The 22406-nt window shown below is 42.8% G+C and overlaps 2 protein-coding genes across 3 annotated transcripts in view; one reads left to right on the forward strand and one right to left on the reverse strand.

The window, feature by feature from the left end:
• Positions 1–3616, reverse strand: part of TMEM232 (transmembrane protein 232) — a 274691-nt gene extending 271075 nt beyond the window's left edge. The window contains exon 1 of one of the 2 annotated variants that reach the window (XM_060416083.1): positions 3508–3616. The gene's annotated coding sequence lies outside the window, so the exon portion shown is untranslated. Of the gene's footprint in view, positions 1–3499 lie in introns of both variants that reach the window. The other variant, XM_012179047.5, reaches the window with a different exon arrangement.
• A 13282-nt stretch (positions 3617–16898) lies between these two features.
• The window catches only part of SLC25A46 (solute carrier family 25 member 46), a 28740-nt gene continuing 23232 nt past the window's right edge, over positions 16899–22406 (forward strand). The window contains exons 1-3 of the mRNA XM_015096234.4: positions 16899–17289; positions 20200–20242; positions 21181–21238. Coding sequence (XP_014951720.2) covers positions 17022–17289; positions 20200–20242; positions 21181–21238 — 369 coding nt within the window. The 5' untranslated portion in view covers positions 16899–17021. The remainder of the gene's footprint in view (positions 17290–20199; positions 20243–21180; positions 21239–22406) is intronic.

The following is a 22406-nucleotide window of genomic DNA, read 5'->3' on the forward strand; positions in this document are numbered from 1 at the left end:
GTAAATAAAGTACTTGACATTTTCCCAGAAATAATAAATAAATATAATCCATAATTAACATGAAATAGTAGTATTCGAAACAGTGAGACCTGAAGTGGTTAAAGTATTCACACATGATTTAGAAAGCCTTGGGCGACGAGGAGAACGAAGTGAAAGGTGCCGTTGAGGTCTAAACACGAACTGTTCTCACTCGCTTCTCACCAGTCATTCATTCAGGAAACCTGCAATGAGCTGATATTGAAATGACAGTCTTGTTCTGACTTGGTTAAATATCTTAAATCTCACTTATTCGCTGAAAGGATTTTGTTCTAAAAATGAAACCAGAGAATCTCACACATGTGCCTTCAGGAAAATGAGACTTAAGAACTGACAGACTGTTTTCCCATAAATGCCCAGCTGACAGAAAATCAGAACTTGTCTTCTAATCAATGAATATCCACAAAGAATCTTCCCCCCATTCTCAATCCATGAATGTACTGATTGGTCTCTGGGGGACTTCCCCCTCTTTGGACTCTTTCCACAAAAAATACAGCCCGTGCCAAACCCTCAGTAGATTCCCCTGTAGCTTGCTATGGTTTGCATTTTCTGAAGTACAATTCCTCTGCTATTCCCAAATAAACTCAATTGCTGGCAATTCCAGCTTGCATCAGTTTACCTCTTTATTTAGGATGTTACCCAATATAGGAAGCCATTTGGCTTTGATGCAAACTATTCACATGACGAACAGCTTGTGGAAGAATGGCAAAAATGGATGCAGTTGTCCCCGAATTACTGTAGTGGATTTCCGCTGTGTGCCAGTGCCCTATAAACGTCATTGACACTGCACGGAAGCTGAGCGGAGCCTTGTGGGATCCCAGGCACCAAGGCCCTTTTGGCCTCCATTTCTTGTAGGCAAGACTCCAGCCTTTAGGACCTTCCCTGAGTTTCAAAGGGCAGATTCAACAGTTGCTAATCAAGGAGGACCAGCCAAGAAACCACCTGAAGCATGATTAAAGGGAACAGAGAGGTTCATCAAGATTAGGAGACCTGACATCCTGAGATGAGACCAAGGGCCTGCAAGCCCTGTTGAAGCTTCAAACCTTTGCCACCTGATGTGAAGAGCCAACTCAGCAGAAAAGACCCTGATGCTGGGAAAGACTGAAAGAGAAACAGAAGAGGGTGGCACAGGAGGAGATGCTTGGATGGCCTCATCGACTCAATGGACATGAGTCTGAGCAAACTCCAGGAGATAGTGAAGGACACGGAAGCCTGGCGTGCTGCAGTCCATGGGGTCACAAAGAGTTGGACATGACTTACTGACTGAACCACAACAAAGCCTTATTCAAACCCTAATCTTGTTAGAGACCCCATCTTTGAACCATCATTATAAAACCCTTGAGAAACCTATATGCAGGTCAGGAAGCAACAGTTAGAACTGCACATGGAACAACAGACTGGTTCCAAATAGGAAAAGGAGTACATCAAGGCTGTATATTGTCACCCTGCTTATTTAACTTATACGCAGAGTACATCATGAGAAACGCTGGACTGGAAGAAGCACAAGCTGGAATCAAGATTACTGGGAGAAATATCAATAACCTCAGATATGCAGATGACACCACCCTTATGGCAGAAAGTGAAGAGGAGCTAAAGAACCTTTTGGTGAAAGTGAAAGAGGAGAGTGAAGAACTTGGCTTAAAGCTCAACATTCAGAAAATGAAGATCATGGCATCTGGTCCCATCACTTCATGGAAAATAGATGCGGAAACATTGGAAATAGTGTCAGACTTTATTTTTGGGGGCTCCAAAATCACTGCAGATGGTGACTGCAGCCATGAAATCAAAAGACGCTTACTTCTTGGAAGGAAAGTTATGACCAACCTAGATAGCATATTCAAAAGCAGAGATATTACTTTGCCAACAAAGGTCCATCTAGTCAGGATATGGTTTTTCCAGTGGTCATGTATGGATGTGAGAGTTGGACTATGACGAAAGCTGAGCACCAAAGAATTGGTGCTTTTGAACTGTGGTGTTGGAGAAGACTCTTGAGAGTCCCTTGGACTGCAAGGAGATCCAACCAGTCCATTCTAAAGGAGATCAGTCCTGGGTGTTCTTTGGAGGGAATGATGCTGAAGCTGAAACTCCAGTACTTTGGCCACCTCATGCAAAGAATTGACTCACTGGAAAAGACTCTGATGCTGGGAGGGATTGGGGGCAGGAGGGAGAAGGGGACGTGAGAGGATGAGATGGCTGGATGGCATCACGGACTCGATGGACGTGAGTTTGAGTGAATCCTGGGAGTTGGTGATGGACAGTGAGGCCTGGTGTGCTGCAATTCATGGGATCACAAAGAGTTGGACACGACTGAGTGACTGAACTGAACTGAACTGATAAAACCCTTCATCAAATCCTCCTGGGTTGAAAAACAGTTTTTCGAGGCAAGAGCCGGCAGTACCCCTCCTTTGCCTGGCAAAGCAATAAAACCAGCTTTTCTACTTCACCTAAAACTCTTGTTTCAGATTTGATTCCTCACCCATGTACAAGAGAGGCTGAGCTTTCAGTAACAGGATCTAGAGAACAGTCAGATTTAATTATGAATTAGATATGTTTCATACCTACCTGGCATAGACTAAGAATTTAAGTTTTTAACATTAATCTCTAGTGTATTTTTTTAAGCTCCAGTTGAAACAAAGTCGGAAAAGTATATTTTAAAAAACAATTTCTGAGAACTATACAAAATTATAGTAAGCCTTTGGCTTGGTAACCTGCACTAGAAAAGACAAGATTTAGACTCTAACCTTAAGAAAGAAACAATGGTAATTAACCAAAGATAACCAAAAAGATAGAATCCATTCAGATACATTGTTGAGATTAGGTGAAAAAGCAGGGGGGAGGGAAGATCCTACTATCACCTTGTGTGTTAGTTGCTCAGTCCTGTCAGACTCTTTGCAACCCCATGGACTGTAGCCCACCAGGCTCCTCTGTCCATGGGGTTCTCCAGGCAAGAATACTGGAGTGGGGTGCCATCTCCTTCTCCAACCATCACCTTACCTCTTCCTGGAAATTTTTCCTAAGAGATAACTTGTGCCCTTTTCTCAAGATTAATTGCTTTTTAAAAAATCCTTGCATTTCACATTCTCAAGGATTCTTCCCTGAACCCCTTACTCGCCAAACTTTGGAAATTTTGAAGTCTGCGAGAGGGGCGGGCGGCGCATCTCGCCAATTCTGTTAAGGACTTCGAAACTGCCCAGAGTGGAAAGCAGCATTCCGAGCTAAGGATTCCCGCAGGACAACGAAGTCCGAGAGCAGAGGAAACTAAAAGAATCCTCCGATTGACAGCAACGGGAAAGCTGCCCAGCATAAAGCTACGTCCCCATCCCCGGCCTTTCCGCACTCCCTGCTGCACGCTCCCCTGGGTGCCCAGGGCCCAGATGGTGAGCCTGGGCGTGGAGAGCGGCAGCGAGCGCCCCCACACAGCCATGGCCAAGGAACCCGAGGCGGGAAGGCTCGGTGCCCCAACCTGCGGACCTCCGGGCGGGCCCGGGGTGGCGGACGCGGCTGTAACCTCAACTTGCCAGTGACCGGAAGCAGCTCACACGGGGCTCGCGGCTGCGCGGACCGGCAGGTTGCTAAGGACGCGGTGGGAGGCACTCAGAGCCGGAAGGCCTCCAATTTAGAAACAGCTGACCAGGCTTAGCCAATCAGCGCCCGCCGGGGAGGCAGCTTTTTTAGGGTCAGCTGACCACGGCTAGCCAATGAAGGCTCGTGTGGGAAGGCCGGCCTCTTTAGGGTCAGCGGACCAGGGCTGGGCTGGAGGAAGCGCAAGCTGGAATCCTAATTGCGGGGAGAAATATCAATAACCTCAGATATGCAGATGACACCACCCTTGTGGCAGAAAGCAAAGAACTAAAGAGCCCCTTGATGAACATGAAACAGGAGAGTGAAAAACTTGGGCTAAAGCTCAACATTCAGAAAACTAAGATCATGGTATCTGATCCCATCACTTCCTGGCAAGTAAATGGGGAAACAGTGGAAACAGTGGCTGACTTTATTTTGGGGGGCTCCAAAATCAGTACAGATGGTGATTACAGCCATGAAATTAAAAGACGCTGACTCTTTGGAAGGAAAGTTATAACCAACCTAGACAGCATAAAAAGCAAAGATATAACTTTGTCAACAAAGGTCCCTCTAGTCAAGGCTATGGTTTTTCCAGTACTCATGTACCGACGTGAGAATTGGACTATACGGAAAGCTGAGTGCCGAAGAATTGATCCTTTTGAACTGTGGTGTTGGAGAAGACTCTTGAGAGTCCCTTGGACAGCAAGGAGATCCAACCCATCCATCCTAAAGGAGATCAGTCCTGGGTGTTCATTGGAAGGACTGATGTTGAAGCCGAAACCCCAGTAGTTTTGGCCACCTGATGCGAAGAGATGACTCATCTGAAAAACCTGATGGTGGGAAAGATTGAGGGCAGGAGGAGAAGGGGATGACAGAGGATGAGATGGCTGGATGGCATCATCGACTCAATGGACATGGGTTTGGGTGGACTCCGGGAGTTGGTGATGGACAGGGCGGCCTGGCATGCTGCAGTCCATGGGGTCGCAAAGAGTGGACACGGGCTAGCCAATCAGAGTCTGCCAAGGACATTTGGTTCAATTCAGAAGCTCAGTCCTGTTCGACTCTTCGAGACCCTATGGACTGCAGCACGCCAGGCTTCCATGTCCGTCACCAACTCCCGGAGTCCACCCAAACCCATGTCCATTGAGTCCGTGATGCCATCTAACCATATCATCTTCTGTCGCCCCCTTTTCCTCCCACCTTCAATCCCTCCCAGCATCAAAGTCTTTTCAATGAGTCAGTTATTCGCATGAGGTGGCCAAAGTGTTGGAGTTTCAGCTTCAGTATCAGTCCTTCCAATGAACACCCAGAACTGATCTTCTTTAGAATGTACTGCTTGGATCTCCTTGCAGTCCAAGGGACTCTCAAGAGTCTTCTCCAACACCACAGTTCAAAAGTATCAATTCTTCGTGCTCAGCTTTCTTTATAGTCCAACGCTTACATCCATACATGACTACTGGAAAAACAATAGCTTTGACTAGACAGACTTTTGTTGGCAAAATAATGCCTCTGCTTTTTAATATGCTGTCTAGGTTGGTCATAACTTTCCTTCCAAAGAGTCAGTGTCTTTTAATTTCATGGCTGCAATCACCATCTGCAGTGATTTTGGAGTCCAAAAAAATAAAGTCTGACGCTGTTTCCCCATCTCTTTGCCATGAAGTGATGGAACCATATGCCGTGATCTTAGTTTTCTGAATGTTGAGCTTTAAGCCAACTTTTTCACTCTCCTCTATCACTTTCAGCAAGAGGCTTTTTAGTTCTTCTTCACTTTCTGCCATAAGGGTCGTGTCATTTGCATATCTGAGGTTGTTGATATTTTTCTTGGCAGTCTTGATTCCAGCTTTTGCTTCATCCAGTCCAGCATTTTTCATGATATACTCTGCATATAAAAATGCTTCTCAATTAGGATCATGGATTTTAAAGAAAGGCTTCTAGGTGGTTCTATACATACCAATATAAGGGGGGAAATTTAAACACAAAGAAATGCCTAGTTTTAAATGTAGTATCTTCCCCAAAATAGAAATTTGTATTTTTACAGAAATCTGTATGTCTAGTAACGGGTGAAGAGTTTCAAATATTCTACTAAATTTCACAAGGGTTTTATTAAGAGCAATTCTGATTCAATTTAAAGCCAAGGAACAGGGATTGTCCTGGTGAAATAAACTGCTTTAAAAAATTAAGAACTTCAAAAGAAAATTTAATCCTGATGAACTACATCAGTCCTGAATTATTTCTGTTCATAATAGGTACCAAATAAGTGTTCTAATGTTTTAAACTACATTTTGATATTTGAAACAAAAATTATTGGTCCTAATCCACAGACCACCTTAAGACTGAACTCTGAGATAAACTACCAACTTTGGGTGATTATGATTATCATGTGTCAATATAAGTTCATCAGTTGTAACAAGTTACCACTCTGATTGGAGCAGTCATGATGGGGGTGACTATCCATTAGGGGAAGTGGTGAGTGTACATGAGAAATCACTCTACCCTCCTCTTAATTTTGTTGTGAACCTAGAAATACTCTAAAAATAGTAATAATTCAGACTGCAAAAATAAAGTATTTGCAAATAATAACTTAAAAGCAATTCTGATCCAAGGCTTCTCAGAAACATATCCCCCTAATAGAGCAGTAAGTTGAGGATAAGAACAAAAGTGAAATTGAGAGACTGTAAAGGGTATTTCTTAGCAGAATCTAGAGTGCTAACTCACATAGTACATGTTTCCAAAAGAGAGAAAATACAAATAATATTTAAAAAATTAGTATGGGGGAAACTTCTCGAGACAAAAAAAGAAACTTGAAATAGCAATGTGTGTGTGTGTGTTTTAGGAGAGAGTGAAAAATGAAATGATTTTAAAGTTCACTTGGAAAACTAAACGGCAAGCAGCCAAAAAGGTCACAAAAAGGAAGCAGGCACAGAAGCGCTTGTCTTCAGTTCAGTCGCTCAGTCGTGTCCGACTCTCTGACCCCATGAATCGCAGCACGCCAGGCCTCCCTGTCCATCACCAACTCCCGGAGCTCACTCAGACTCACATCCATCGAGTCAGTGATGCCATCCAGCCATCTCATCCTCGGTCGTCCCCTTCTCCTCCTGCCTCCAATCCCTCCCAGCATCAGGGTCTTTTCCAATGAGTCAACTCTTCGCATGAGGTGGCCAAAGTACTGGAGTTTCAGCTTCAGCATCATTCCTTCCAAAGAAATCCCAGAGCTGATCTCCTTCAGAATGGACTGGTTGGATCTCCTTGCAGTCCAAGGGACTCTCAAGAGTCTTCTTCAACACCACAGTTCAAAAGCATCAATTCTTCCGCGCTCAGCCTTCTTCACAGTCCAACTCTCACATCCATACATGACCACTGGAAAAACCATAGCCTTGACTAGACGGACCTTAGTCAGCAAAGTAATTTCTCTGCTTTTGAATATGCTATCTAGGTTGGTCATAACTTTTCTTCCAAGGAGTAAACGTCTTTCAATTTCATGGCTGCACTCACCATCTGCAGTGATTTTGGAGCCCCCAATAATAAAGTCTGACACTGTTTCCACTGTTTCCCCATCTATTTCCCATGAAGTGATGGCACCGGATGCCATGATCTTCGTCTTAGTACATATTGAAACTTACTGTGAGTAAGAGTGCCTACCATATTTCAAATAAAATGAATATGTAAAGACTGCTGTGCTTAAAAATAGTTTGGTGAGTTTTTGAAGAATTTATTTCAGGAGATCTAGGAAAAATGTTAAAAGTGTAAAAAATACAAAGTGTTAAATGCGTTACTTTCAAAGGAATAAAAAGCAGGTTAAAAATTATTTAATATAAAAGTGAATTGATTCTACAAATCATTTACAAAAAAAGCCACTACCCATGGAATTCTACAGGGAAGATAACCCATGAACATGACTGTATAAGAAAGAATTCTTGATCTCCCTACTTTTACACTTTAAGATTGAACCACTCAATATTAACCAAAGGAAAAATCACTTAGACATTAATCAAAATTAAGAACTAAAAAAGGTAAAAGTTGGAAAAAAAAATTGATGAGTAAGTGAGTGTGTGAAAGTGCCGGGGTCCAGCCCCGGTGGATCCAGGGAATTTGAAGGGTGGATGGCGTTGGTGCGAGAAAAGCTTATTTATTGAATGATATAAGAAATATAAGATTAGATTAGGAAGAGATAGTGTAGTAGGAAAATTAAGTGGAGAAGAGGGCTGAATAGCTTGGGTTACGTGGAAGACCAATAAAATTCCAGACAAGGATCTTGCACCATCTACGTTGGGCCACCAGCACTCGCTTGAATATCTAAGGGTGCCTCACCTTAGGCTCCCTTTCGTGTGGGTCTTAACAGCCAGGGCAAGTAAGTAGACCTGGCGAGCCTCCACGCCCCAGATGGAAATTCAGCCTGAAGTTAAAGTAAAGAGGAGAGGGAGGGAAAGGGAGAGAAGAAGAGAGAGAGACACGGGGGAAACCAGTCCAGCGACTGGCTCCATCCTCTATTGTTCAGAAGGCCTTTTATACTTTTGAAAAAAACATGGATATCAATGGGTAACACAAAGTTATGCAGACTTAGCAGTCCAGACTCTTATCAAAACTAGGCTTTTCTCTCTGCATACCTAATTGTATACACAAGTCTTAGGTAATTTACATCATCTTCCAGCCAAAAGGTCCAATTAACATTTTACAGCCTTTTTTCTGATAAGGGTTTTTCAACCAGAAGACTTATTTGTGTTGATCTTCCCAAGGTCTGGTGCCACTCTCAGAAAGCACTAAATAAAGTTACATTCTGACACAGCAAAGATACAGCAACTTATAACAAGTAGAGGGAGTACAGTGATTTACAGCAAAAGAGAAGCAATTATCTCAAAAGTCTAGTGTTGCTAACATCAAAACTACTATGTATCTTTTTCCACATCCTGCTTACATTGAGTAACATCCTTCCAGGTGCCTAAAAGATAAAGAATATGGAGGCCTGGCAGCAGTCATTGAGTCAACAGTGAAAACCCTCTACCAATATAATTTTTAACTCTTTAGAAAAGGCTCTGTATCTTAAGATGCTTTTAAGCTTTGTGCCTCACGCGGTTGCGGGGCTGTAAGCAATTCACAAGCTGTAAGCGGTCTGGGGAACCTGTTAGGCAAGCTAGAGAGCTATCAGAGGGGGTTTAACTGAAACATCCCTTTCAAATGCAGAAGGCTAAAGCCCTGATTTGACTTTTTCCAGAGAATATCAGAAGAGTGGAAGAGCAGGCAGATTCTTATTTTTTTTTGGGGGGGGGGGGGTGGATGCTCAGGAAATTCCAGGGGGGAAACCTGAGGTCTGATTAGCCTTGCCATCAGAGCTCTTGCCACATGACCTTGTCATGGGTGGAATTCCTTACGCTGGCTCCCGGCATGAAAGACTCTCAGTGTGTCCGACTCTTTGCAATCCCACAGATTACACAGTCCGTGCGATTCTAAAGGCCAGAATGCTGGAGCAGGTAGCCATTCTTTTCTCAAGGGGATCTTCCCAACCTCAGAGGTCGAACCCAGGTCTCACGCATTGCAGGCAGATCCTGTACCAGCTGAGCCACAAGGGAAGCCCAGAAAGAATTGATATTGAGCCCTAAAGCAAGATGTACCTAAATAACTTAATTTTCCCTTGGCCACAAAATGAAATGGCCAAAAAGATTTTAAACGAGATGATAGGTTTATCAGCTCAGTTCAGTTCAGTCACTTAGTTGTGTCCGACTCTTTGCGACCCCATGAATCGCAGCACGCCAGGCCTCCCTGTTTATCACCAACTCCCGGAGTTCACTCAGACTCACATCCATCGAGTCCATGATGCCATCCAGCCATCTCATCCTCGGTCGTCCCCTTCTCCTCCTGCCCCCAATCCCTCCCAGCATCAGAGTCTTTTCCAATGAGTCAACTCTTTGCATGAGCTGGCCAAAGTACTGGAGTTTCAGCTTCAGCATCATTCCTTCCAAAGAACACCCAGGGCTGATCTCCTTCAGAATGGACTGGTTGGATCTCCTTGCAGCCCAAGGGACTCTCAAGAGTCTTCTCCAACACCACAGTTCAAAAGCATCAATTCTTTGGTGCTCAGCCTTCTTCACAGCCCAACTCTCACATACATGGTCACATACATGACCACAGGAAAAACCATAGCCTTGACTAGACGGACCTTTGTTGGCAAAGTAATGTCTCTGCTTTTGAATATGCTATCTAGGTTGGTCATAACTTTTCTTCCAAGGAGTAAGCGTCTTTTAATTTCATGGCTGCACTCACCATCTGCAGTGATTTTGGAGTCCCCAAAAATAAAGTCTGACACTGTTTCCACTGTTTCCCCATCTATTTCCCATGAAGTGATGGCACCAGATGCCATGATCTTCGTTTTCTGAATGTTGAGCTTTAAGCCAACTTTTTCACTCTCCTCTTTCACTTTTGTCAAGAGGCTTTTTAGTGTCTCTTCACTTTGTGCCATAAGGGTGGTATCATCTGCATATCTGAGGTTATTGATATTTCTCCCGGCAATCTTGATTCCAGCTTGTGTTTCTTCCAGTCCAGCATTTCTCATGATGTGCTCTGCATAGAAGTTAAATAAGCAGGGTGACAATATACAGCCTTGACGTACTCCTTTTCCTATTTGGAACCAGTCTGTTGTTCCATGTCCAGTTCTAACTGTTGCTCCCTGACCTGCATACAAATTTCTCAAGAGGCAGGTCAGGTGATCTGGTATTCCCATCTTTTTCAGAATTTTCCACAGTTTATTGTGATCCACACAGTCAAAGTCTTTGGCATAGTCAATAAAGCAGAAATAGATGTTTTTCTGGAACTCTCTTGCTTTTTCCAGGATCCAGCAGATGTTGGCAATTTGATCTCTGGTTCCTCTGCCTTTTCTAAAACCAGCTTGAACATCAGGAAGTTCATGGTTCACGTGTTGCTGAAGCCTGGCTTGGAGAATTTTGAGCATTACTTTACTAGCATGTGAGATGAGTGCAATTGTGCGGTAGTTTGAGCATTCTTTGGCATTGTCTTTCTTTGGGTTTGGAATGAAAACTGACCTTTTCCAGTCCTGTGGCCACTGCTGAGTTTTCCACATTTGCTGGCATATTGAGCACAGCACTTTCACAGCATCATGTTTCAGGATTTGAAACAGCTCAACTGGAATTCCATCACCTCCACTAGCTTTGTGCGTAGTGATGCTTTCTAAGGCCCACTTGACTTCACACTCCAGGATGTCTGGCTCTAGATGAGTGATCACATCATTATGATATATTTATAGATTTTATAATTCAAGTTAAAATAATAAAGTGTGAGAAAGTCGTAGGGCCATTTCTCAATTTTCAAAAAGGAAAGTATAATAAAGATGTCCCACTATTGTGAGCTTGGGGAATTCAGTTAGATCCTCAACTATACGTGAAATAATGGATCTCAACAAATAGAAACCTGTGACATGTTTTTGGAAGAGAACACTTAGTGGCATAAAGAAAGAAATATTCCATGAAATAAAAAAAACCCTTTAGGGTTATCAAATAAATTTTATGCAAGTACACTTCAAATCCGAAAGTTTGTGAATGTGTGTGTTTGTGTTTTAGGAGAGAGTGAAAAATGAAATGTTTTTAAATTTCATTTGGAAAACTAAATGGCAAGTTAGCCAAAAAGGTTACAAAAAAGAAGCAAGCACAGAAGGGCTTATCTTAGTACACATTAAAACTTTCTGTGAGAATTATTTATTAGTCCACATAATACATTAGAAAGAAAATATTTTAAATATCTTCAGATCCCATCCTCAAAAATTGTAGCTGCATCACAGTACCTAATTCAGTGACTCAAACATAGTGCATGCTGAATAAATAGTGTTGGGTGAATTCCTGAATAGAAATGTAGATGATTTTCATTTCATCCTGTGAGCAAATTTATTGAGTGTCAGAATTTCTGAGTGAAAATATTGATATAAATGAATGACCTGTTTGTTCTATACTTTTGTTTAGCAGAATATTTTTCCAACTCTTGAAAGTTGTCAAAGTAGTCTGCTAATCTTCACTTGTATTTTGATTCACATCTAAGTGAATAAAAAAAAATTAGTTGCTCAGTCGCGTCTGACTCTTTGTGACCCCATTAACTCTAGTCCACCAGTGTCCTCTGTCCATGGAATTCTCCAGGCAAGAATACGGGACTGAGTAGCCATTCCTTTCTCCAGGGGATCTTCCTGACCTAGGGATCAAACCCAGGTCTCCTGAAATGCCAGCGGATTCCTTACTCTCTGAGGTACCAGGGAGGTTCCAGGTGAATAATAATTGGACTAAAAATATTTATTAAACTATTTCATGGTTTAAATATTTCTATCATATGATTATTTTCCAAAAAACAAACCCTTCACATCTATTTACTAGGGAAGAAGTAAAAATTTTAATCTATATGATTCTATTAATGTTTGTGTGAAAATGTTCCTAATTATTAATGTTTAGTGCTTACAATATATCCTATCCATTAATTGTTATATGATGGTTTAAATGTAGTGACTTCAAAATATGAACACGAATTGTTTGATAACCCTCCTTTCTAAAGAGGAAGCCAGACCCCTTGCCCTGGCATTGGATTTAGTGACTCACTTCTGGATAACAGAATGCAGCAGGAGTGATGAGGTGGGATAAGGTCATAAAAGTCTGTGCTGTGGCTTCATCTCTGTTGTCTTGGATCACTTGCTCTGAGAAGGAGTCAGCTGTCTCATTATGCGGACACTCAGAAAGTTCTATGGAGAGATGCACGTGGCAAGATATTCAGAGCCCTCGTGATATCAAACCAGCAAGAATTCCACAATCAGCCAAGCAAGCTATCTTAGAAATGGACCCTCCTGTTCCAATCAAGCCCAGTCAAATCTAAGATGACTAGACCCCAAGTTGAAGTCTTGACTGCAACTTCATGAGAGACCCTGAGCCAGAACCACTAATCTAAACCACTTTCAGATCCTCAAACTACAGAAACTCAATTCAGTTCAGTTCAGTCGCTCAGTCGTGTCCGACTCTTTGCGACCCCATGAATCGCAGCACACCAGGCCTTCCTGTCCATCACCAACTCCCGGAGTTTACCCAAACTCACATCCATCGAGTCGGTGAGGCCACCCAGCCATCTCGTCCTCTGTCATCCCCTTCTCCTCCTGCCCCCAATCCCTCTCAGCATCAGAGTCTTTTCCAATGAGTCAACTCTTCACATGAGCTGGCCAAAGTACTGGAGTTTCAGCTTTAGCCTCATTCCTTCCAAAGAAATCCCAGGGCTGATCTCCTTCAGAATGGACTGGCTGGATCTCCTTGCAGTCCAAGGGACTTTCAAGAGTCTTCTCCAACACCTGAGCAACGTCTTTCTTAAACTAGTTTGAAGCCTTGCATTCTGTACCTTTTCAACATTATTATTATTTCCTATGATGGAAGGGCTTTATTAGTGCTTTGCATGAATGCTGAATTGCCAGTCATGTCTGACTCTTTTAACCCCATGGACTGTACCCGCCCACCAGGCTCCTCTGTCCATGGACTCCTCCAGGCTAAAATATTGGGAGTGGGTTTCCATTTCCTCCTCCAGGCGACCTCCCCAGCCCAGGGATGGAACCCGAGTCTCCTGCATCTTCTGCACTGGCAGGTGCGTTCTTTACCGCTGAGCTGCCTGGGAAGCCTGGTAGTGCTCTAGAGACTGTTGATTAACTGCTATGGACGGATTTAATAATCTAAAAAAGTTTATTGCCGTGTCCCATAACTAAATCTAGTGTATCTATTTTTTCTAAAATAATTATTTTTTCTTAGCAAAAACAAAAACCATAAAATGCTATCTTAGAACAATTAGAAAGTGGAGAATAAAAAAATTAGTAAAGCTACATCCAGACATAACATATATCCTTTTATTGTGTGTGTATCTTTATTGTTATTTTTACAAAAGTGAAATCATATCATGCACAACAGTTTTAATCTAATATGAACACATTCACTTGTCATTTACTATCTACCTCTGATGTAATTGTTCACACACGGCCTCAAGCCCTTCTCAGCTCCTTCACCACTATCACTCTAGATCAAATTACTGCTATCACTTACCTCGGCAGCTTGCAACGTCCTGCCAAGTAGAAGAGACTTTCACCTTCGCCCCAAAAGGAAGCCATGTTTCCCCTTCTAGAACATCATTAAGTTCACCCCCCCTCTACTCTTAGAAAACCTAAGTTCTTGTCTATCACCAACAAGGCCCAGTCCAACTTGGCCCCTGTGCTCCCTTCAGCTCTCGGTGAATGCTTGCTCACTGGCTACCTAGTTCGTTATCAGACCTTATACTTAGCTCTACTTTGAAAAATTTTCTCCAAGATAGTCACACACGGCTTATCCTCTCACTTCATTTTTGTCTGTTTAAAGATTATTTCAAATTATTGGCTTCCCTGACTAGGCAATCTAAAAATTCTGCCTCTATCATTTAAGTTTAAAATATAATACACGTCATTATCTGACATTATAGATGCTTGCTTCATTATTTGACATGATAAATTTACCTGTTATTTGCCTCCCAATAAGAATATCAGTTCAGCAATGTAGGGACTCCATATTGTTTATTCATTACTCTGTCCACATTGCTTAGAATAGTACCTGGTACAGTTAGGTGCTTGATAAATATATTTTGATTACAGAACCATATGGATGCACCATTTTAATTATTAGTAATAATTACTTGATATTTGAAATCCTAACAATTTTTCCTATTGTGAGCAATTATATCATGAATATGTCCATAAGTAAATATTTACACCCTATGTTTGTTTCCTAAGATTTAGGAGTCAAAGCTATGACTAGTTTTATACATATTTTTGATACATACTGCCAAAATTGGAGAAGGCAATGGCACCCCACTCCAGTACTCTTGCCTGGAAAATCCCATGGGCAGAGGAGCCTGGTGGGCTGCAGTCCATGGGATCTCGAAGAGTTGGACACTACTGAACGACTTCACTTTCACTTTTCACTTTCATGCATTGGAGAAGGAAATGGCAACCCACTCCAGTGTTCTTGCCTGGAGAATCCCAGGGATGGTGGAGCCTGGTGGGTTGCCGTCTATGGGGTCGCACAGAGTCGGGCACAACTGAAGCGACTTAGCAGCAGCAGCCAAAATGCCCTCTATCGAAAAGTTGTTATATTTTAGGACTTCCCTGGTGGTGGAAGGGCTAAGACTCCAAGCTCCTGATGCAAATGGCCCAGGTTCAATCTCAGGTCAGGAAACTAGCTCCTACATACCACAACTAAAAATCCTGCATGCCTCAACAAAGATCAAAGATCCCACACCCCGAAAATAAGACTTAGAACAGCCAAATACATTTTAAAAACACATAAGTTGTTTTCTTGCCTGGAAAATTCTATGGACAGAGGAGCCTGGTGAGCATAGTCCATGGGGTCACAAGAGTTGGACACAACTGGACAATTGAGCCTGTGTGCACACACACACACACACACACACACACACACACACACCGCACATGGTTTATATTTTATGCCATTCCAGAAAAGAATGAGTTACTTTTTTCTCACTTTGCACAATATTGTGTATTGCCCTTTTAAACACTGTTATTTTTATAGAGAAAAAATGGTTATTACTCAAATTTGCCTTTCTCCAGTTACACAGATACTTGTTCATTTAACTATTGCCCATTTGCATTAAATAAGTTGTCTCTTCATGTACTTTTCTTATGTTTCTACTGCTTTCCCCTTGCTGTTGAGAGTTCATTTTTACAGTAAAGTAATCCATTGTCCAAACCATGCTCAAGCGTCATTTTCCCAGGTTGTGGTTTGTCTTTAAATTTTGATTATTGTGTTTTTACTTTTTTATCTCATGTAGAAATTTAAATTTTGTATGGTCAAGTTGATTACTCTTTCTCTACACTGCTTTTGACTTTGCTGTCACCTTCAGAAAGTTTTCCAATCCACTATCTGAAAAATATTCACCAAGTATTCTTTCAATATTCAATCTTCAAAAGCTAAAAAAAAAAAAAAAAGGCAATATATTACAGCTGGAATTCATATAACAGTAGGTTGTGAGGTGAGGCTGTTGTTTCTTCCTCTCAAGCGGCTACCCAGTTATCCTCCTTTTAATAAGCCATCCTTTCTCCAGTGACATAGATGTGAAGTTGTGAGATGCCCTTGTTTTTATATGACAAGTATATATATGTACACACACAGAGAGGACTTTTTCTCTTCCTTTTAATAAACAATAAGTTTTGGACCTGAGCCAATCCCAATCTTGAGCCATCATTCTTAAGGAACACAGATATATCTTTATTACGTTCAGTAACTAACTGGATATTAGATATCCAGTAATTAGGTACTAGCGTTGGAATAATACTGAATACACTTACTAAGGAAAAGAATACATTTTCCCAGCCACATTACAACTCAAGAATGTCAGTCCACTCAAGACGAAGCTGATGATTACTCTGAAAAAAAAAAAAAAAAAGAAAGGTTCGCTCGTGGAAGACTGAGAATAGTGCGTCAGAGTTCTCTGAAAGCCCTCAGAATCCTGGGCGGCCGGGGGAAGAAAGGACCGAGGAAGAACCCATGCTGGGCTCGTTGAGACCTAAGGAGACACATGCTGCCAAAACAGCCCATGGAGCTAATAAAAACAGGTAGTAGATGACTCTTTTAGAAGTCCTCTTAATTTTCAACTAGGTGTCGGTTTTGAACAGTATCGCTTGGGATTTAAATATGCCCCTGACTTGAGAAGCACGAGGCAAAATAAAAAAAACAAAACTACAGTAACTATTCGAAGTCGTTCTGTGGCCTTAGAAAAGGAAGATGCTTAATTCCTAAGTCCTGGAGAACGGTTTGTATTTTGGGGTGGAGCCAGGAGGGCAGGAACGAGGAGCTTTCTCCCGCGACCTTCATTTCTAAGGCTTGCTCCAGCCTTCCACAGACTTCGGGTTCACTGGGCCGAACGAGGCATCTCAGTAGATTTCAGTCGGAGCGCCAAGTACCGGAGGGAAAGCCAGGTGTGACCTTTGGACACCGGCAACTGGAACCTCCAAGAGCGCCTTCGTGGCTGGCGGGGCATTCGCGAGAGAAATATAGACCTCGGGCCCCTGTGTGCGGCGAGGCACTTCCGGGTGAGACGCCCAACCGCGCGTCCTCTAGCTGAAGGCTCCTCTCGCCCGATCAGAGGCCTCCCTCCAAACCCCTAGCTCCTCCCATTTCCCGGCATCCTCCCACCTCCCGGCATCCTTCCCGCGGGCCGCCGCTCCGTGTGCCGCCGCGTTTCCTTAGCAACCGCGCCTCCCGCGGCCGCAGGAAGCGGTAGGGTCACGTGCTCCCTGCACGTCCGGGCTGGCGGCGTGACTTCCGGGTGTCAGGCTGCCCGGGCGCCGCGGCCGCTGAGGAGAGGCTGTGTGGCCCGGGTGGCGGCGGGCTCCGGGGCGGGCTGGCCTTATCCTGCCCCTGTGCGCGATGCATCCGCGGCGCCCGGACGGGTTCGACGGCTTGGGCTACCGGGGTGGGGCCCGGGACGAGCCGGGCTTCGGCGGCGCCTTTCCGGCGAGGTCCTTCAGCTCCGCGTCGGACCTGAGCCGCTGGGTGACCTCTCCCCCAGACATCCCGGGGAGCCGCAACCTGCACTGGGCCGAGGAGAGCCCGCCCCGCGGCGCGCCCGCCCCCTGCACGCCGCCCGAGGGCCCGGCGGAGGGGCCCTGCCCCGGCGGCGCGGGGCGCAGCGGCGGTGAGGGCCTGGGCGGCGTGCAGGGGCGGGCGCCGGAGGGAAGGCGGGGAGGGCCTGCGGGGCGGCGGGGAGGGCCTGGAGGCCTCGGAGGGCTGGCGGGGTGGTCCGCGCGGAGCCGCAGGGAGGGACCCCGGGCGCTGGAGGGGCGGGGAGAGTGATCGGAGGCCAGGCGCCCGCAGACCACGGAGGCGCGACCCGCCGCGCCGCCCCTTGGCGCTCCTTTCGCCCTCTGCCCCCGGAGCAGGCCTCCGCCCTCTCCCTACTCCAGTGGTTTCTGGAGAGGCTTGCCGTAGCCTTGGCGTGGCAGCGATCACGGAAGGTTTCGGGATGCTACCTCGCATGCCCTGAATCCACAAAGGAGACTGGTTTGCTGTTTATGAGGACTCACATGAGAAATAGCTGATTGACCGTCCGCTGTATCACCTTCATTCCATTGATCAGTGGTGGCTTTGCGCTGTGCAAAGAACTTTCTCCGAGACCATAGGCAGTCTTGGGCTCAGAGCTTTCTCTACCACTCTTAAAAGCTGAGACTTTCTTATCTTTGTGTTCTCTTACTGTCCTCATCTTTAAGGTGTATAGAAGAATAATTCAGGGTTTTGTTAAAAAAAAAAAAAACCCTACAAACAGAATGAGGTGTCAGTAATGCCTGAAACAGTGTGGACCACACAGTAGGCTAAAAGTCGGTCTTTTTTCCATGTAATCATAGGAGTTGTGTTTGTGTTCTAGATCCCAAACCACTACTATGTTTTCCCACCTCCTCTCTTTTTTTTTTTTACTTAAAAACTCCACTAAAGAATGAAAAACACTGAAGACATTTTCAAGATAAGAATTTGGAATCAAGACATAATTATTCTGTGCAATGTCAGAAGATCGGTTCAGTTCAGTCACTCAGTCGTGTCAGAGTCTGCGACCCCATAGACTGCAGCACGCCAGGCCTCCTTGTCAGAAGACAGATGTTTTAATTGCAACCCTATGTGATGTAGATATTTTCAACATCGTCTGGAGTCATAAAATGGAGATAATGGCTGCTGCATGTTCCCGTCTAAAAGTGTTAGAATAATAGATCACATCCTTAAGTATGATGTACATTGTAGACATACATTTTAGCCCCGTTTCTTCGACTAGGAAGTACAGTAACATTTATTTGGGTTACGGGGAGGAACAGATCGTACCGTCATCCAGTGAGGATGGATGGAGGATCAGTGACTTACTCAGTGTTATGTGTACAGTTAGGTTTTTACTCTGTCTAGTTCTGTTTTTTTCCCATAGGTCTCAGAAGGAGTACTGGAAAGTTATAAATTATTCAGAATGCATGTGATTGCCTCACAGTTACCTTCTCAGGCAGTAAAGCTGACGTTTTATCTTTTCATAATTTATGCGCTGATGGTTATAATGAGATCTTAATATCCAGGGTTTTGTATGGAGTGTTTTGCAGCAGTTAAGAAGCTGATGAAAAACTCTGCAAAGAGGATAGAAGCCTGGGAGACTTAGTTAATACTAGTAAGCCTTCCTGACACCTTCCAGAGAATGTCAGTGGTATTTTTTTGTTCGTTTGTTGGATGACCTGTACAAACACAAAGGGAAAAGATGAAAGGAGGAAAGTATCTTAATTGGGCAAAAGAAGCCTCTGCCCTTGTACATTTTTCAAGGCAATGGTGGTTTCCCCAGAGATTGTTTACATGGTCTTGTTCTGCCTCTCAGGGAATAGTGAGGGCATCACTTCATTAGAAAGAGCAGAGATGAGAGGGAGGGATTGGAGAAGAGGGGAGTGAAAACAGAATGGGAGAAAAATCCCTTGTGAATATTTTAGCTGAAATTTAATGTCTAGTCTCTTGGGGTTTGATATTTCATCTTTATGATTTTAAGTTTTTCAGTTAGGGAAAAATTTATTTTCTCTTTTGACTGTAAACCCAGCTGTAAACCCTCCTGATCAGACTCTAACTGTGCCATGAGCAGCAGCACATATGTGCGCAGTAGTGTATCACAGAGACCTGATTTAGCTGCGTGTTCAGTCACTCAGTCAAGTCCGACTCTTTGCAACCCATGGGCTACAGGGTGTCAAGTGGCCTCTGTCCCTGGGACTTTTCAGGCGAGAGTACTGGAGTAGGTTGCCATATCCTTCTCCAGGAATTAAGCAGCTACTATCAAACTATTCTGGAGGAAAATGGCAACCCACTCCAGTATTGCCTGGAAAATCCCATGGACAGAGGAGCCTGGTGGGCTACAGTCATCGGGGTCACAAGAGAGTGGGACACGACTTAGCAACTAAAGAACAACACATCAAAGTCTTTAAAACTTGAGAAGAGAGCCTCTTTTCCCCATTTCAGCTACCCTAAGTGCTCTTTCAACTTAATTATATTCATGGGATGTTTTGCTTGCAACTGTTGGTGTAACACAGATACTTTCCACCAGTCACAGTGAATGACTGATTACAATACAGGAGGTATGGTTGATGAAAGTTATCAGTCAGAGTCCTCACTAGAAAAAAAAATTAGTTGGAAGTTGAAAACTAGTAGCTCTTGGCATTTACCTACAAACATGTTGGATTTGGTCTACATGAAATTTTAATCCTTTTTAAAATAGTTGCCAGCATTTTAAAATTGGAAGATACTATATAAAAATGAGAATATCTGTTTAGAAAAATCACAGCTTTGAAACCCTGAACTCAGAGTTCCATGTGACAACAATGGGTTGGATCTGAAAAGCAGTTAGGGAGTCTGCCCCTTGTAACTTGCCACAAGCCCCAGTGGAGCTCTTCACTCATTCAAATGACCTTTCTGGCCCCTGTCAAAATTTGATTTGGGGACATGGAGTTTAAATGAATGTCATGTTAGTAAAAAGATATTTTTTGTTCTTTTTTATGGTAAACCTAAATAATGGTTATGAGTAATCTTATTCCTTCTATTTTAGAGCAGTTGAATAGATTTGCTGGATTTGGTATTGGACTTGCAAGGTAATGTTTTGTCTAAAGATTTTTAATTCAAATTTTATTTAAAGTTTTTTTCTTTAATTTATAATGTTAAATAATTTGTATTACTTCCTTTAGATTGATTTTTGGAGAAGTAGCTAAATATTAAAAAGTGATGTGCAGAAAAAAATATTTAAGACCTATAATTTTCCCCCATAAGGATAGTGAAAATTCATTCAGTTTTCTAAACACAAAATAATTTAAAGGAATATTGTAAGAACTTTTCATGTGTCTGTCCAAAAAATAAAATGTAATTTTATCTCCCCCTCCGAAAACAAGTAATTTTGCATTGAACTTTTTTCCTCAACATCAGAATTATGACAAGATATTTAGCAGCATAGCATCTGTAGAATCAACATTTCCATATGTTGTAAAATATTGTGTAAATATAGTTTTTGAGATGTCTTTAGTATTTATTTTGTGATATTTGATTCAACTAGTGTTGATGTGATAAAGAGTTGATGTTAGAGAGGAAAAAAGAGCATAGCATCTAGGTTTCACCTAATATGTGCATTAAAATCCCTACAACTTAAGTGCAAAGTACATCCACACCAAAATTTATAGGATGGATGGCTCTTCTGATAAGAACTTTGTTCACAGCACATCCTCTGAAAGAAAGGGGAAGGGGCATTTAAATTGTCTAGGAAGTAAGTTTTCCATATCAGGCCTACAAGTGTATCGATAATTTCATCTTTATACTGTACATATTAATATTATATGTTGTTTCTTTGCTTAGCAGTTTGCAAATCTGACTTTAGTTTTTTTTCATATTGAATCTTGTTATTGTTACAATGATTTGTAAACACGTCTAAACATTTGAAAACTCTGGTTTTTTACTTTTAAGAATAATGCATCACTTAAGTAGTACATGGTTCTTTAAGCATAAATCGCATGTGTTGTAAAGATGGGCCGCCCTTCTGTAGTCTTTTCACAGAAAACGTGCTGGCCCATCCCTGCATCGTTCTGCGCCGCCAGTGTCAGGTAAGCGTGCTTTCTGTGGTTTTCTAAGCAGTGACCCTAACCCTGATTTGATGTATAGGCCTCAGGTAAATGGCTGAGACCATGTAACCATTATTCCGTGTAATGTATACCAAAATGTATAATATATCAGTTCTCAAACTTTTTGGTATTTGAAAGCTAAGTCTTAAAATTTGTTGAGATCCCCAGAGAACGATTGTTCATGTAGGTTCAGTTCAGGTCGGTTCAGGCCGGTCGCGCAGTCGTGCCCGACCCTTGTGACCCCGTGGGCTGCAGCACGCCAGGCCCCCCTGTCCCTCACCAGCTCCTGGAGACTCGCTTAGCCCCCTGTCCATCGAGTCGGTGGTGCCACCCAACCATCTCATCCTCTGTCGTCCCCTTCTCCTCCTTCCCTCAATCTTTCCCAGCATCAGGGTCTTTTCCAGTGAGTTGGTTCTTTGCATCAGCTGGCCAAAGTATTGGAGCTTCAGCTTCAGCATCAGTCCTTCCAATGAACACCCAGGACTGATCTCCTTTAGGATGGGCTGGTTGGATCTCCTTGCTGTCCAAGGGACTCTAAAGAGTCTTCTCCAACACCACAGTTCAAAAGCATCAATTCTTTGGCACTCAGTTTGTTCACAGTCCAACTCTCGAATTTATGGGTTAAATCTACCAATATTTGCCATTTTAGAACCCCAAACTGGAAAAATTTATATATATATATATATATATGTTTAATTCATTAAAAAAACAATAAATTGATGAGGTATTAGCATAAAGAACATTTTTATGAAAAATCACTATAACGTTTTTGAAAATACCTTTAATGCCTGGCATAATGGAAGCCAGCCAGATTGTCACATCTGTTGCTGCAGTCTGTTGCAACACATGGTTTTTGAAAGAAACAAGAAAGCCTAGCCTTATATACATACGTATTTAAAAATGGGAGTTTAGATAATTGGCAGATAAAGTTATTTGCGGTGTGAAATCTGAAACCACACAGATCAAATTTTTTTATACTCTTTTACATTAAAACCTATTGATCTGTCCTTCATGTCGAATGGGTTTCTTTTTACTCATCATGTGTGATTCTGTTATATCATGCATTGATTAATTGAAAAATATTGATTTACTGATTATATAATCTTCTAAATGTTATGACATTTGCTTTTACTGTATTAAAATACCACCA

The sequence above is a fragment of the Ovis aries genome, chromosome 5, assembly GCF_016772045.2.
Source record: "Ovis aries strain OAR_USU_Benz2616 breed Rambouillet chromosome 5, ARS-UI_Ramb_v3.0, whole genome shotgun sequence".
NCBI classification, from domain to species: Eukaryota; Metazoa; Chordata; class Mammalia; order Artiodactyla; family Bovidae; genus Ovis; species Ovis aries.